Raw genomic sequence first — 17,155 nt, 5'->3', positions numbered from 1 at the left:
GAAGCATTTTAAAAATGTTGAGGAGAAGCTCAAAAAAGACAGTCCAAAGGAGACAATATAGGTTAGCAAGGATTGTTTCAACAAATAATCATGGTTAAGTGGTTGGAAGTCATAGTAGTCAATGTTTGAGAGAGATTTGTAGGGTGAGAGGGGCCAATTATAATCTTTTACATCATATCTTGCTGGAGAGAAATCATTTAGGTCCTGTTTAGATTGGTGGAGAATTTAATTCAACACATTATTTTGTACGTTTATTAATTTGTGACCTGAAAGTTGATATCTTTCATAAACGCTTTACAATTTCCTTTATAGAAGAACATGTTCCTAAGATACCAACAGAAAACCCCATCACTAAAATTCCCACAATCACCACCAACTCCCATCCAAATTTACGTGCAGATTTGTTGATCTTGAGGTAGCATAAACATGGGATGAGAATGCAATTGGTTACGCTTAAGAATGCGCCTGTAAAAGCCATAACATACACAAAAAAGGGAATGGACAAAGCCAGAATGAGGGTGGTGAAGAGAAGCAGAGTTCTCATCAGGATGGCCATGCTCCGAGTGGCGAGCAAACGAGATGCCTCTTCTATGGCCATAGCAATTGGGTTTATGATGGCTGCATATTTGGTGATGGGATTGATGAGGGTCGTGTAAATGGCTATTTTTGTGCTGGTTTTGTGCGTTGGAAGATTTAAAGTCACTTGTGACTTTATATTTTCCCCATACATTAGGTACCCCAATATAGCCATCGAACCATAACTCATCGTGCTTGCCACAAAGCAAACCATTAGAACCTGCAATCAAAAAACTACATATTATCAGTTTGTTTGTTTGTACATGATCCTCCTTCTATTCCATTGAATCGATCGAATTTACGCTTTGAATTTGAAAAGTCTTTACCATAAACTTTGCATCAACACTGAAATTTATTTAGAATTGTACATATATGGGTGTGTTTGGATACCGACGTCGTAGGATAATTAAGAGGTTGATCATGGGTTTATAAATAACAAATACATCTTCATTGACACTAGGTTTTTTGAGGAAACCAAAAATAAATCATGAGAATTCAGGCTGAAAATAAGTAATATCATACTATTGTGAGGGTCAGAGTCAAACACTTAACTTAGTCATGTCAATAGAATCAAGTGTCGAACAAACGGAGTATTTTTTCGAGGACTCCGGAGAAGGAGTTAAGCCTCGATTAAGAGGAGGTTGTTCGAGGGCTTCATAGGCCTCGGGTGATGCTCTATGGTGTACTTTGTTCGAGCTACCTCGGCTAATTAAGGGGTTGATCATGGGTTTAAGGCCGAAAAATCAAAAGTAAAGTCACGAGAGCTTATGCTCAAAGTAAACAATATCATACCATTATGGAGGATCGTGGTTTCTAACTGTGTGGAGAGTCTAGTCTAAGTTTAGTATAAAAGTGTTAGGAAATGAATATTATAGCATAAAGGTCATGAGTGTACCTTTGGAAATTGGGTTTTATTGTTCATGGAGTTGCAAAGCATTGGGAAAACAGCATGTCCACAATAACAAAAGAGAAACAAGCTTAGAGTGGTGGGCAATCCTTGTAGTTTCAAAAGCTCATCTCTTTGGTTGAATCCAACACCATCAACAGCACCAACCCAAGCAACACACAAAACCAAAACAGCAGAAGCCAAAACCCCACCAAAAGAAACATAAGCTAGCAATCCCAAACTCTTGAGCCATGTGGTTGGCAGTATGAAAACAGCAGCCAACACCATGTACATCTGCTTCCCTTCAACACTCACACTCCCAACTTTGAAACCCGAGCTTGGAAAAAGCTTCTGTAGATTATCACCTTCTAATATCAAGAACTCAACAGCCACCAAATACAACTCCATGTAAACAAAAATGGACACCATTATTTTTCCCTTGAATCCAAAAGCCAACCACCCAATATCAGAGTAAGTCCTCACACTTGGATTTGCGTCCATACAACGCTTTAGAAGTAAGCCCGTATACCAACAAACAACTGCCACCAAGGAGAGAAGGATCAAGCTAAGCCACCCTCCTTGAGAAAGCGCAAAGGGAATTGATAATGTCCCCACACCTAAAAAAAAAAATTCAAAAGTAACAACATTTCTTCTTTTATAATCAAAATTCATCTATACCCAATATTAGATAGAGATTTAATGAGACAAAAACCTGATAATGCATTGATTCCATTGATGCAAGTTCTTAGGAAGGTGGTGCCTTTAAGCTGAAACTGTGGGGATGGAAGCTGGCTTTGGGTCTCCATAACTTGGCCTAAATTGGCACTATTATGAGTCCAAATTGTGTAGTAGAACTCTTAAATATAAATAAGAGAGCTCACCTCTTTAGATGTTGGCCTACTTTGATATGAATGTCTGCATATCCCTAACAATTCTAACGTTTAAATTGTGATAAAATTCCAAAAATTGTAAAGTTGATTAAAGTTGATTATTACTTATTTGTTTGGTAGGCATTAGTGGAAAAGGCACCGACGGCATGCCCATTACTTCATTTTATGGGTTATTTTATTTTGTTGAGAGGTTTTGTGAAACCATATTGGATAATGATGTGTTCTTACTAAAAATAAAGTACGATCAAAGAAAGTGGTGGAAATGAGGTTCGGTGGTAAATTGAAAGATGCCTCTTTTCTAGGATTGATATCATAAGAGAGGTTCATTTGAGTGCCTAATTGTTAGTTACAAGCTTGAAAAATGAGCTTAGGAGGTTGAATGTTGTAGAAATAACAACTCAATACTCCGTTCACTAATTCATAATATGTCATATCTAATATTGGTTGTGGAGGAGAACGAAACACCTTTTATAAAGATATGACAACCTTTCCGTAGCATATCCTTAATGGAGAAGTCCATAAAGAAAAGCTCAACCGATATAACTCTGAAAGACGGTTTTAAAGTATTGAAGAGAAACTTGAAACAAAAAGTCCAAAGATGACAATATCTATGAACTTGGGCCGTTATACATAAAACAAAATATAATGTACTCGTTGAATTTACTTCAACAAGTATAAGTTGGTAAGAATTCAAGCTCAAAGCTAACAGATATTGTTTTCTCTCGTTTCTATTAGGGAGAAAAGTTTCCATACCCTTATAATGAATGTTTTGTTTTCCTCTCAAAATCTAAGATCTTAGAAAGTTTTATATCAATTTTATGTTGAATCAGTAAGTCTTCGAAAATTTTATATCGTTTTCATGTTGTATCGGTAAGTATCCAATAAAGAGATTCTTACTTTGGGAAGGAGAAAAAGATGTAATGGTTGAGCAAGTGAAATAAAGGGATGGAAACATGACTCATCATATCATATATGTATGTAATGGTGACATATAAATGAAAAAGCTTTAATACTTATCCCTCGCAATTATTTGCATGGTTGATAATGATATAAAGCTTTTTATGTCTCATCCAATAATAAATGACAATAAATGGATAATAGTATGATGTTATCTACTTTAAATATAATTTTTTTTTATTTTATCTTTTTGTTTGGGACTTCAAAAGGTTTAGTATATTTTCTTTTATTTATGATTTTTTTTAATTAGTTTTGTTCGAAGAATAAATAAATAAATAATTTATGTACATATTTAGCTGGCTTCTGCGGGGCGGGCAAACGGCGGGCCAGAAGGAATGGACGAAAGGAATAACCCGGACCCGGTTGTTTGGGCGCCAATAAATTTGGAAATGACCAAATTGTCCTTTCAGGTAGTTGATGATAATTGATTAACGAACGTTTGGACAGTTTTATGAATCCCGTTATTAGATTCTTGTATTACATCATATAACTTCGATTTGTTGTGTTCGTCGACGATGGCCAATTACCGATATTGACGCTCAATCCGAAGGAAACCACCCCGATTTCATTGCATAACCACAGGTATATTCTTGGATTTTTCCCCATTTTCATCGAGCCAAGTTCTATTCGATTAAATCCCTCATTTCTCTTCCTCTTCTCTTCAACTCTGCTCCGGAACCCCTCCGGTCGGCTGCCTTCTCAGCGCGATCACTGGGGATTCTGCCTTTCTGGTTGTTTTTTTCTTCCGAATATTACTAGTACGCCCCTGTTTTCTTCTGAGGGTACTTTTCTGTTCTTTTGTTTTCTTCTGAATTCGTTTAGTGTATAATTATTTGGAACTGTGAGCCAATGAGGTTTGTTTTTGGTTACTTAGGTGTTTAATTTCTGGTTGCGTAGCTATGAGCGATCATCTCGTTCTGTATGTGGACCGATTAATTCGGCCGGTACCCGTTGAGTCGGTGCCCAACCCGACTGAGGTTGTTCCTTTCTTGCCGATCGGTGGGGATTTGGAGGGCGACTCGCTCGGCTTTCCTTGTTCGACGTCCACTTCCAATGTTGATGAGAAGAGAAAAGAGAGTGAGGATTTGGATGGAGAGGATGATTCATTGATTCAGACAGCGGAGTGTCGCATTTGTCAAGATGACGATATAATTAGGAAGCTGGAAACTCCATGTGCTTGTAGTGGCAGTCTTAAGGTATAAAGATTGCTTCCCTTTTTAAGAAATTAACTTTTGTAGAACTTTATAGAACCTCTGTTTCTTGGTATATTTGTGCCCCACTGCTAAATGTTTTGGCTAATCGCAAATGGTTTATTACCTATGGAATTACGTAGTGATGAACTAGTAATTTGAAGTATAAACATATAGGGGATATCCAGCTTGTTTTTGTAGTTCAGATCGCGGTCCTTTGCCATTGTGGTTGGCTAAATAAGTTGGTGATGATGTGAAAATTAGAAACCATTTGTCTACGAAATGTATTTGCTAAAGTGAATGCCATAAATATGAGGAGGTTTGATATGGTAAAAAGCCCGTTTACATTTCTCTTGTTTTGGTTATCTTAAATGTAGCTAAGGAGACATTTATTGCTTGTGTAGCTTTACGAGTTAGATAAGATCTTAACAATTATTACCTTCTCAGTATGCGCACCGGAAGTGTATACAGCTTTGGTGCAATGAGAAAGGGGATATCATTTGTGAGATTTGTCATCAGGTATGTTCACATTCTTGATTTTGCTTGGTTATATTAAGTTTCTGGAACCATATATGCATTGACATCAAAGTTACGCCAGAAGAGATGTTGTTGCACCTCCTTTTGGGATAAACACAGGGTTTTTTGGCAAATTTCTTGCTTTGTTGTTGTGTAGAGTGTTTGGCTCGAAATCCGCCTTAGAGATTGAACGTTGACTTATCTTATGGAATGGTCCCCTTATGTTTTCTCATATGAACCTCTTGTCTTCATGGGTCCTCTAGCCCTGAAAGTATGATCTGGCTCTACGATCCCAACACAATAGTGATAGAGTTAATGCCTCATCGGGGCTTCTACTTCTCTAACATTTTGTAATAATCAGCTTGGTTTGATTATTTTTTTCTGTTGTCCCTCTCTTTGAATGGACTCTGTTTGTTTGGCCGTTGTTTCTGCATAGCTCTTATATATTCTTTCATATTTCTCCATGAAAGTTTGGTCTCTTACGAATATATTTGATATGCACGCGCACGCATTTGATATGCATGTGAACACATATTACTCTTTCAATATTTTGCAGATGAGCCATGACACTAGCCGGTGAAGTATCTTGGCTTGTATAAGCTGAAAGAAAAGCATTTGTAATGATATTTTCATTGAAAAATGAAGCCAAGAAACGATACAGTTTAACTATTGAAAGATCGAGTAATTAAAACGATGAATGTAGACCCATATATATGCGAACAATTCAGCTACTTTGAATGTTATGGTTCTAGAGGTTTCAGCTTATCTGATTTTCTCCTCTTGCATATGATATACAGCCTTACCAACCTGGTTATACAGCTCCACCACCTCCCCCTCGCATTGAAGAAACGTCTATCGACATTGGGTAACTTACATGCTTCAAACTTCATTTGGAAAGTTGTTTCGTTATAGAAGCATTTTTTTGTTTTCTTGAAGGATTATGGTCAGTTTTCTGATTTTTACATCTAAGATACTAAGCTAAACGTGTCCTATTCTTCGTTTGCATTCTTTTTTCTGCAGGGGAGGGTGGACCATCACTGGCACCCCTTTGAATTTACATGATCCTCGCCTTTTGGCTATTGCAGAGGCTGAACATAATTTATTGGAAGCCGAGTATGATGAATATGCTGCTTCAGATGCCAGTGGCGCTGCATTTTGTCGAGCAGCTGCTTTTATTGTAAGTTTCTTGTTTGATACCACAAATAAGAAATCTCAGTAGTATAATCAAGAAACTTACTATTATCATACAATTTTCACAGAGTGATGTCAATATGGATACACCAGTGCGCTAATACCTCACAATTGAACGTGTTTTCATGCTTCTCTTCGAATAACTCTCTTACAAAATTGGCATTGCAATTTCATATACTCATAGAAAATGTATCAAGTAAAGAACCTGTTTACTGAGGTTTTTCCATTCAATTGGGATAACATCGTTTGCCTGATTTCAATATGGCAGCTCATGATCCTACTTTTCTTGCGTCATGCACTTGAAGTCACAGATCCTGATGGCGATGATTACTTGTCTGCTTTCTTCTCTGTAAGTCTGAGTTCATTACTCTAATCTCCTCTAGTTTTCCTTTTTCACAGATTTCTGACATTGCTCATCTTTTGGATATTGTTTTTTAACCGTACCGTTCAGATTTTCTTGCTTCGAGTGGCTGGGTTTCTCTTGCCCTGTTACATAATGGCTTGTGCAGTCAACATCTTGCAACGTCGACAACGAAGACAGGTGGATATTACCTCCCAACATTATTGTTAACTAATGATTCAAGGATAAACTTTTGTAGTAAATGTTTCTTTTTCCTTTATGTTTTGCCTACTCCAAGGAACGGGAGGCTGCAGCCTTGGGTGCAGCACAAGTTGCTTTTGTGCTACAAGGACGACACAGAGGTCTGCAATTTGCGATAGCATCAGGACCTCAAATGACTTCCCTCCAGGACACTGTGTGACTTACATAGGCACAAAATGTATAACCTCTTCAATTTTCCAATGGTTAGATCTTCCTTACAATCTGTCTATATTTGTAATCTGACTTATTCATTTTGGAAAACCCGAGTGTAATTCATCACAAGAATGTTCTTGCTTTTCGTGATTTGCAATCTTGTCCCGAGTAATGAAGCATCGAAACACTTAACCAAATTATCTTTAATTGGATGGTAGACATGAAACAAAACCTGCGTAGGGGTTTGTTTAAAGAACACTGTTTTCAATTTTATACATGATAGAAAGAAGTATAAGTTTAGTTCGTCTTGTAAACATACACAAGTGATATGTGAGGGTCTGCTATCCTCATACAAATATAGAATGGAAAGAAGGATAATAAGAAAAATGAACGAACTTTGAAGGGGATTTGTTCTATCGACTGCCATACTTGCTTTATGCATAAAATGATAGCCTGATAATTAAAGGAAAGTGGACATTTGGCCGATCAGTTTGGCTGTTGTTTATTTGAGCTTTGAGAAGTTGTGTGCTTAATTAGTTCATTTGAACTGCATTGGATCTATAGTGTCACGGTTATGCTTGTCCAGGACGTGTTACCTATGGCCGCATATCTGATGTCTCGGTCATGTTTGTTCAGGACGCGTTGTCCATGGTGGTATGCTTGTTCCAAACTCCTTTTACATGCTTTTATCTCAGATAGACGTTAATCATTTCATGTTATGTCAATACGGAGTGTAGGATCGTTCACCAAATTCATGCCTTGCACCCTCTAAACTTATCACTGTTATGCCACTAACCCCCAAACATTACACATGCCAAGCCCTCCCTCTCTTTCTAATTTGCTCTTCCTTGCCATTTGCTTAATCATTATCTTCATTTAAGTTTGATTATGTTAATCTCATTTGATTATTATTTGGTTCGAAATTCCAAATCATGATGGTCGTCACCGTCACACGTCTTTTCATGATTCTCCATCGTTATCATACGTTATCGTGTAATGCAAAATTGGAGCATGTTTTCTTTTCCCCTCCATATTCCCATTTCCAAATTATTATGTCCAGCATAAAATGAGATCAGCCATGGAATTTAGATCAACCCCTCAACAATCTCAATTCAATTTCACTTCAATCCCAAAACCAAAATTCATGGTCGTCTCTTACAGAGAATGCCTCAAAAACCATGCCGCCACAGTCGGCGGCCACGCCCTCTACGGCTGCGGCGAGTTTATGCCCTCGATTACCTCCACACCCACCGATCCCACCTCTCTAAATTGCGCCGCCTGTGGCTGCCACCGCAACTTCCACTGCCATTACCATCCATGTAACGACCCTAAATTTCTACATATCTAGAGTCGTCACTAAAGTTTCATGCTCATCTATAAAGCGGAAATATAACTCTTACATAAACACGTAAACTTCTAAAAACGTTTAAAACAACTTTTTCTCTAGAATACACTTACCTGTTTAAATACAAAATACTAAAATTTAGAGAAAATAAAATCAAATACAAAATAATTTAAAACAATGGAATGCACAACAACCTATAAACTAAGAATTTAAAAATGAGTCTACCCTATGCACGTGTCACAGTCTCTGATCGCGATGTCGTCGTCCTCCGTACAAGTGCGCCTTGCCTTTATCTGAAAAATGATGTGGCACACGGCCTGAGTATTTCAAAGAATACTCAGTAAGTGGCCCCACTATAGGGGTCATGCAAATGCAAACACATGCAATCATGTTTTAGGGACCTATCTCTAATCATCTTAGGGGTGACCTCCAGTCTCGGATAAATTGGATGTGTAGTACTTCCCTATTCACGACTCACACGTGCGAGTGTGAATCTCCAGGGCACTCGCACACCCCCTGGACCCTCTGGTCAAACTAATCTGTAGCGACGTCCGGAGGTCAACGGAACCCCATAGTGTCATGCGCCTCATGAACACCCTCATCTGTGTGCATTTGCACCTGTGCGCATTCGCGCTCATCATATGGTGAGCGTCCGCACTCATCATCTCTAGGGGAAGTAACCCTATGCTTATGAACATACAATATGCATGAGGTTCCTCTAAATCCATCATAATGTCTCTTTTGACACAACCATCTAGTCTCATCTCTATGGTACTCTAGGTAACACATACTCGTGGATATTTATATTAATATCATTTTCACGCTCTTAGGGTTGTGTCCTATGTCGATCTAACGACATGATGTAATATGACACTCATCATCATATAGCATGCTCAATATGGAAAACATCATTAGATTAAGGTAAATGTCACGCAATAATCATACTCATCATATTGCCACAAAGTGCATCAAACATATCAAGTACGTCATTCATCAAAATATATATATATGCACACATCATCAAGTATCGTAACCCACACATCATCATAAATCATATACCGCATCGTACGACATAGTTCATACATCATCATAACTCATACAATTTTTAACCTATCCTATAGTAAGACCACTTACCTAGTTGGCGTTAGTCGAAGTATTTTCTAATTTATTTAACGTAAACTCTCATTCTTCGAGAACTACGCCAAATATTTCCAAGGTTTGCTTCCTATCGCATCGTTCGTCACCTTTTATTAGTATTTCACATTTTAATCAATAATCCAACTAACAGTGTGAAATAAGGCTCTAAACGGCCTCAATAAAAATCAAATTCCATGTTTTCATTGTTTCTAAATTATATAGGATAATAAAACTTAGAACTTAAATTAAAGATATGTCGATATTATTAATATTTCAAGCGTCTTGGATAATTCAACATTTAATGTTATATCTTATAGATACAACATTATTTGGAATGCATCGTTGTTTGAGATTTTTACGAATTCAATTTGATTATAGTGAGTATATACATACAGTACTTTCCATAAATTTTATATTTTAATTTTGATGGAAATTGATATAATAAAATAAGAATTTTGATGTAAGAAAATAGTTAAATAAGATTCTAAAATTTAGATAATGATAATAGAAACTAAGATTTATTGAAAGTTTATAGTGTAAAATAGAGTAATGAAATGAATAGTTGCATACCCTAAAATAATATGTTAACTATTAACTCATAGTGGTGTGTGCATGTGATGGTGAGAAGACAATAAGGCTCTCATCAACTTGGTGTACCACAGAAGCCTTAAGTTTTATAAACAAAAGCTTCCCATATTGATGCAAACACCTTTTACAAACGCAACACAACTCAAAACTAAACCCTAATTCTAGCCTGCCTAACTACATTAATATAAGCCCCTAAACAATAATGATACTAATCAAAAGCCATCAGGTATAGCAATTAGTGGTGGTGGATACTTCACTAGGGCATGAAGAAGAAGAATCCCATACAAAACTCGGCTTCCCCAACTCACTTATATTCAAAGGCAAACCCAAAGGACACCCAACACTGGATCTCATCATGCCCCCAAACTGGTCACCACCTGCTTGCATCTCATGTGAAAAGGGTTGTGGATAGTTGTTTATAAATTGCTGATTTGCAAGCAAGTCTATGGTGTCTGCAATGGGCTTCATCCCAAAGTCTCCAAGCACTGATGATGACATGTTTAGCAAAATGGAAGAGAGGTCCACTCTGGATTTCTCTTGCTCTGTGGCGTTGGGTGATGGTTCAGCCAAAATGGGAAGATGAGCGAATGTATTGGTTGTTTGAGTGCTGAATGGCTTACATGAACCCACAAAGTCAAAAGGGTAAGTGTTGGAAATGGAAGATTGGTTTAGGGTTTCAAAGGAGGGCAAAGTGGGTTTTGTGGGGAAATATGTGTCGTTTTTGGTGAAAGCATTATCAGATAAAGGTGGGATATTAGAAGACAGAGATAGAGCCCTTTGAGCTGTGGAGTTTGTTTTCTTGAATATCCTACATATTGCCCATGAATCCTGCACCACCTCAAAATATAAATATAAGTAGGGTTCTTCGAACACGTTAAGAATGAGAAACAAAAGTAGGACTGAAAGTCCTTGACCAGGAAGAGTACCTTTGTGACCACAAGGACTCATAAGGACTTTCAATCTCATTTTTGTTTCTCATTCTTAACATCATATCAAATAACATCATATCAGAACATCATTCTTAACATGATATCAGAACACTAATTTTAATGTTCTTAAATATCAAAATCCAGCATCAAAACTTCGGAGGTTTATTTAAAACGTTAGTAGTGTATTCATTATTCTTAACCGGGTATAATTTGAACGTTGGTTTCGAAGGCTTACATTTGCGGGAATGGTTTTATCAACCAATCTCTTAGATGGAGAAGGATGAGTGAGGGAAGGTAGACGAAACTCATGCATCATCCAGTCAGTTTTGACACCTTTAGCAGCTCTGCCTTTATAGAAAACAAGTGATTTCTTCAGCCCAATGCACTTGGTTCCATCGGAGGAGTAAATGGGGCGGTCAGTTCCAGTGGCCTTCCAGAAGCCAGCTCCAGTGACACGGTTTGGTCTAGCACTGTTCCTGTATTTTCTATCTCTAGGGCAGTAGAAATACCACTCTTTTTCTCCACCACCACCCAACTCTAAACTCAAAAATTAATTTACATCATATATATGAATACCACCGCTCTCAAAACAATAAAAAAGGAAGAAACTTTCTTACTTGGAAGATCCCATGGATCATATTTGTAAATGTCAATTTGCTTGATGAGTTCTATGAGAAGAGGCCTTTGTTGAACCTTTCTTTTGAGGTAAAACCCAACAAGCTCTTCGTCGGTTGGGTGAAAACGGAAGCCAGGCAGCATTAGCTCCTCTGCTTTTTCACCTTCATTGCGCTCCTCCATTAATGTATCAACCAAAAGTTGTGAGTTAGCTTTGTAACTAAGAAACAGAGGAGAGAGTGTGAAAGAAGAGATGGATTGAGAGGCAATATATGGTTCCTTTGAAGGGGGGAGGGTTTGGGTCCGAGGGATCAGCCGCTATTTGTGGTGGGTCTTAAAGAGGAGCCCTTCTTTCTATAGAAACAATTTAACAACGCCCACCAAGAAACGAAGCCCTTCTTAAGTTCATCATAATTTGAAAAAAGAAGCAACTTTTCAAGAACCCCACATCATAAAAATTGAAACTTTATTGGTTTGACATAAGTTTTTACATATAATTCGGTGAAATATTTCTTGGATTCGTTTAGGATTTTGAAGTAAGAAGGGTTGGGATTAAATAAATGAAATCAAGACATGGAAACATGGACCTAAAACCGACTTTCGATACTAATTTTATTGTGTATGTCAATGAGGGGATTGATTATGAACATTTTTAATATTCTTTTATGAGTGAAGAGCTCCTCGGAGTCCCAAAATTCAGCTTCTATTCCATTCCCCACACCTTCTATTCCATTGTATTTGTCAGAATTTTAACTCTGCTAAATCCAAAAACTCAGAAATTTGTGTTTCTATCCAAGGCTAGAATCGGTATTTCGCTTAATGGGTCAAGCTTTGACCCATTAATGATAATCAAACCTCTCTTTTAGGGCTTTGTGGGGTTTTTTTTTTTTTTTTTTTTTTTAATGAAAATATGAGGTTTAAATATATTAATTTATCCCTAGAGAAGATTCTCTTAATGTTTTAAATTTTATTTGAGAATATAAAAGCACAAATAAATTATATTTAGGGGATGAAATGCTAATATTAGAATTTATGAGGGCTTATTAGCAAAATGGTGTGTTGCTTTTAATCACTCAACTGAAACAAGGTATTTAAAATATTAACTAGTAAGTTTGATTTAGAAGCAATATAACATGTACCCATAGCTTCAAGCTGTACTTTATATATATATATATAGAGAGAGTAAGTTTCGATTATCCATTTGATCTCTAATATATAATTTAATTAATCAAAACATCATATATTATAATTCAAACTAAGAAATCAGAGATTTAAATCCTCACATATATGTTATATAAATAGATGTCGATATTTTAACTTCAAAGTACACGGAAGTCAAACGTTTAATTATTTTCACCCGAAGAGGTTAATAGTTAGATTCTTGAAAATTCATGTGTCAAATAAAAAACTAAATAAATAAGTCAAATATGGCTGGTTGGGACTCCAAAATAAAATAAAATTCAGTGATTGAGAAAAAATGTAGGCCTGGGTTGGAACCCTTGAGCTTGGGTTTACGTGCTAAGCGTGCAACTCACTTTATTTTAATTACTATGCACAACCTTCCATGCCCCTCTTTTCATTACATAATTAATACTCTTAATCACACTTAATGTTTCCCTAACTTTAAATACACTTAGCTTCCTACACAGATCTTTGAATAATCTTGGCGTTTTAAACAGGTTTTCGTTTTAATGCACAACGACAACTGGAATAATTTAAGATATAATAAATAGATTCTTCTTCAAACTTGTCTGACTTTCCTTTTACAATCCTTCAAGGATTGTCTCTAATAATTTAATTCAAAAGCTTTTAACATTTTCAAACGAATTTTGTATTTTGCCGGTTTGTTTGGGACTGTCCACTCGGTTTTTAAGAAAATCACTTATTTTGGTGTTTTTAAGAATTTTGTACTAATAAAGAAGAGACGGTTCGTCAGCCATTTTGAGCATAACTCAGTAGATAAGACATTAATTATCATTCTAAAGGTCACTTATTTTGGTGTTTCTATTAGAGGATTTGATCCCATTAAAGGCAACGCAACAGTATGCAAACGATGATCGGTTGCACAGATTGTGAATTTGAAAAGAAGCCTCCCTTGCGTCATGTTGTCTGCAACAACTCCTTGATATTGTAACCTTGGAGCTATATGCAAAGGAAGGGGAGAAAATAGTTAGCTCAGTACACTTCGTAGTCTGAATTTGAAGCATGAGATTTCACTTCAACTCTGAGATTGATGTCATACCGTAAGAAAGGTTAGAAGTAAAATGACGCCCGAGTTCCACAAAGCATGAATGGTGATGGGGGTCAAGAGGTTGTGAGTTTGAGCATAAGAAAATCCGAGAGCAGTTCCTACAGGATTTTTTTGTTACATATTATGCACTCGAAACAAATTCGGCTTAGTTGTTACTGACAAAGCTCCTAACACAAAGTATCACTCCAGAGCAACTTTAGATGGAATTTCAAGTCACATGTAGAAAGAGTTAAGTAAGACCAGAGTTTCAAGAGAACTTGCAGCTGATCAACATTACCAAGCACAAAGAGCTGGGGGAACTCTCCAGGAGTGAAATGAGCAAGGGCAAACACAGCTGCGCTAATCAGAACGGCAACTGGCGTGGGAATCCTGGAGGAAGGAGAGAGTAAGGATGAACATACTAGTTCATTATATATAAATGGTTATCTTAAAAGTTAAATCCAAGAAAGTACTAACACAATTAAAGAACAGAGACAATGATGTTCACACAATCTCGTGAATTTGTACTATATAAACTAATCATATTCAGGCCAAAACAACTTAATTTAAAACATCATCTCTTTATCGATCGCTTATCTTTGGTCGGTCATGTTCCTCATAGCTCGTAAATCGGATACGTAAAATCAATACAGAAGTCATATTAGGATCGACAGTGCAAACCCTCACCCAACATCGTCCCATCCTCTTCATGAAACTATATTATAATGTCTTTCTCAAGTTTGTATTTCCCAATTCTATGTTACCAGCCGTTCTTTTTCAAGATATCTTAAAGCATGTCTCAGAAGCAGTATCACTGTACTTTTCTGTAGTTGAATGGGCTTATAAACTTTGTAAAATCTCTTCTTATCTGTAAACAGCACGAGTTTTTGTACAAGTCGAAATTTTTTTGTACATCAAAACCATTTAATGGTGGTTGTTGTAAGAAAAGCTCGACTTAATTAAGGAATTACACCATGGTTTCATGTGCAAATGAGTGATAAACAAAACTTGGGCAAAGAATACTAAGAGACCATACCACTTAGTAAGAGACACCATAAAAAATCCACGAAACACGGTCTCTTCAAGAACTGGAGCAAGGACCCCTGTGATGCCCACCAGACAAGCAGTGCTGAAATGAAAACATATATGCTGGTTTCACTTGCTTTCTAAATTAACTGCAGGTCTGTAGTAAATTGGACGCCTAAGTGATGAGCCTTAGGAAGACTGAGACATTTTGAAAGCTCGAATATATATAAAATCGAAGTAACCTTCCGCCAACAACCTGATGCTGGAAGATCCAACTAGTGGGAGCAAGCGTACTAGAGCATCTGTCTGAAACCAAAATAAAAAGAAAGCTTAAGAGTGTTCTGAAGAATCCCAATGAACCAGGACCGACAATAATAGTTTCAAAATAATGAAGCCAAGTTCATCCATACTTCACAAACATCGTTCTTTTTGTTCAATCACTTGATGTAAATTCATATTGAACCAACAACTAACTTTAAGTACTCTGTAACATAAAGCTATCAAGAAGACACAAACTGCAAACGGCTGTAGAGCTATGTACTCCCCAATTCCAGCTAAAAATGGACAATGGAAAATATGGAAAGGATCTTATCATTTCTAACCTCTCTTTGAGTACTCCCGCCATTAAATGAAGACAAGACGGCTCCTGTCACTGCAATAGAAGCCAGGGCACCCACTAGACCCACTCCTGCCCATAAGAGCCAACCCTTCTGCAGATTCAAGGGGTCCCTAATATCTGATGAAAGAAAATCACCATGAATGTTAGATCCTGATCCAGATACCAAATATCTGACTAAATGACTGCTTATAACATGGATACTTCTCCATATGTTAGGGAAAAAATGATTAAGAACTCAACAATAACTTGTAATTGAGAATACCATAACGATAAATGTCATCAGGAAGTGGTTGGAAAGTGTTGGCAATGCTGTATATGATCCCAAGCACTGCCACAGTTGCAATGCTACCAAAACAACCAACGAATAGCTACTTCTCATTTGAATGATATCACAAAATTTATGTGCAGGTTTGAATTTGAAAAACTAGACGTTCGTTCTAAATCAAGGCATACCCTTGGTTCAGGAGAAGTATTTCAGCTTTCTCATCTAAGCCTAGCTCTTCAATGCGAATACCAAGATAAGGAATGGCAGCAGATTCAACCAAGCCTGTCACGATAACACTGTCTGGGAAAACATTAACTTCTGCGCTAATTGCAAATAGTGGAAGCAATTACACTCGGACAAAGCAAACATAGTTACAAAAAAAGCCACCTTAATCCACAAGCTAGTGAAGTTAATGAAACTGTTTGCCATCCCCATGGCACCTCCCACCGCCTCAAGATAGGCCATCCACCCTCATTTCCCTAAAACAATGTTTCTCATACGTCTTAATAAACCCAACTCAGACCATTTTCTTTTTACAACAAAACAAACAGCTGAGAATTTCTTAAACAAAATGCCTCAACATAGTTACAACATTAACTTTTCTTTCAGCAATCCAGCATATGTACTTCAGTTTCCTGCTATTTCGTACCTTTCACGAAATTCAACAGCAAGTATGACGAATATTAATGGCGAATTAGACGATGAGGAAAGTACCTTCTGTTGAAAATCGCCGCCGGATTCATCTTTAGCATTGAAGCAGCAAAGAGAACGAAACCGATTTGGGGACAGGGAATTCGAACGTCGCGGAGACAATCGCAGGGACAAATTACGGGAGCCAACGAGTAGAATCTTAGAAGTTCGTTTGCCCGTGGATTTCAGAGAAGACGATGGCTTCCATGGATTAGAAAGACAATAGATTGAAGATTCAGGTATAGTTGTGAAGGTGGTCGAACAGGAAATCTTCATTTCTAATCAAATTCTTTACGAAATCCGTGAACTGGAGCTTGGGTTCGAAATTTTCGCTCTTACCAAAGAGGATAATGCAACGAATTTGCAAAATGATAGGAGGAAAAAAAAAAGGCAGACACTTCAAGACGTCCAACACTCACGACGAGAAAATGTGCAGTAAGTTGAAGTCCGGAATGCTAGTCGACGGTCGACCCAGTGAACCGAACCAAACCCATTCAATTGGCACCCGGTTTCTTTTTCAAACCATTTAGCGTTGGCCCAAACCAACACGGTTCATCCTTTAATCCTCTACCACTTCAGGATTCAAATAAGATTTCATTTTATTTTTATAAATCATCTCCACAATATTTGGACGGTCAACATTTTTAGTTGGCTAACGTAGTTGTAAAAACACCAACCAAACAATCTAAACAAATCAATCTTATATGTTATATGTTTGTGGGATGTCCATCTTCTTCAAATTATAGAATGT

The 17,155-nt window shown here is 37.2% G+C and overlaps 4 protein-coding genes across 6 annotated transcripts; 1 reads left to right on the top strand and 3 right to left on the bottom strand.

Annotated features, from left to right (window-relative positions):
* Positions 1-238: 238 nt before the first annotated feature.
* On the bottom strand, positions 239-2,280 carry LOC111484061 (amino acid transporter AVT1I-like). 2 transcript variants are annotated; one of them, XM_023130485.1, is made up of 3 exons: positions 2,175-2,280; positions 1,472-2,079; positions 239-796 (listed from the first exon to the last, which is right to left on the bottom strand). In XM_023130485.1, exons 1-3 carry the CDS (start codon positions 2,266-2,268, stop codon positions 284-286), a joined length of 1,215 nt encoding a protein of 404 aa, XP_022986253.1. In that variant the 5' UTR covers positions 2,269-2,280; the 3' UTR covers positions 239-283. The 2 variants fall into 2 exon arrangements, with proteins under 2 accessions (XP_022986253.1, XP_022986262.1); XM_023130494.1 differs by having other exon boundaries at positions 1,472-2,001.
* A 1,381-nt stretch (positions 2,281-3,661) lies between these two features.
* On the top strand, positions 3,662-7,157 carry LOC111489151. The gene is made up of 8 exons (XM_023137226.1): positions 3,662-3,719; positions 4,207-4,505; positions 4,947-5,018; positions 5,813-5,880; positions 6,036-6,192; positions 6,475-6,555; positions 6,658-6,747; positions 6,845-7,157. The coding sequence occupies exons 2-8, from the start codon at positions 4,209-4,211 to the stop codon at positions 6,965-6,967; spliced, it is 888 nt and encodes a 295-aa protein (XP_022992994.1). The 5' UTR covers positions 3,662-3,719; positions 4,207-4,208; the 3' UTR covers positions 6,968-7,157.
* Positions 7,158-10,054: 2,897 nt separating this feature from the next.
* Positions 10,055-11,938, bottom strand: LOC111484209 (protein FEZ-like). The gene is made up of 3 exons (XM_023130717.1): positions 11,577-11,938; positions 11,195-11,496; positions 10,055-10,858 (listed from the first exon to the last, which is right to left on the bottom strand). Exons 1-3 carry the CDS (start codon positions 11,755-11,757, stop codon positions 10,253-10,255), a joined length of 1,089 nt encoding a protein of 362 aa, XP_022986485.1. The 5' UTR covers positions 11,758-11,938; the 3' UTR covers positions 10,055-10,252.
* A 1,619-nt stretch (positions 11,939-13,557) lies between these two features.
* Positions 13,558-16,827, bottom strand: LOC111485075. 2 transcript variants are annotated; one of them, XM_023131779.1, is made up of 11 exons: positions 16,802-16,821; positions 16,429-16,771; positions 16,102-16,193; positions 15,903-16,010; positions 15,712-15,794; positions 15,433-15,566; positions 15,087-15,136; positions 14,841-14,933; positions 14,103-14,194; positions 13,817-13,923; positions 13,558-13,716 (listed from the first exon to the last, which is right to left on the bottom strand). In XM_023131779.1, exons 2-11 carry the CDS (start codon positions 16,678-16,680, stop codon positions 13,675-13,677), a joined length of 1,053 nt encoding a protein of 350 aa, XP_022987547.1. In that variant the 5' UTR covers positions 16,681-16,771; positions 16,802-16,821; the 3' UTR covers positions 13,558-13,674. The 2 variants fall into 2 exon arrangements, 1 of the variants encoding a protein (XP_022987547.1); XR_002718623.1 differs by lacking the exon at positions 13,558-13,716 and having other exon boundaries at positions 15,073-15,136; positions 16,802-16,827.
* Positions 16,828-17,155: the final 328 nt, after the last annotated feature.

The sequence above is a fragment of the Cucurbita maxima genome, unplaced genomic scaffold (assembly GCF_002738345.1).
Source record: "Cucurbita maxima cultivar Rimu unplaced genomic scaffold, Cmax_1.0 Cma_Scf00001, whole genome shotgun sequence".
Taxonomy (NCBI): Eukaryota; Viridiplantae; Streptophyta; class Magnoliopsida; order Cucurbitales; family Cucurbitaceae; genus Cucurbita; species Cucurbita maxima.
This window is presented reverse-complemented; position numbering and strand designations above follow the sequence as displayed.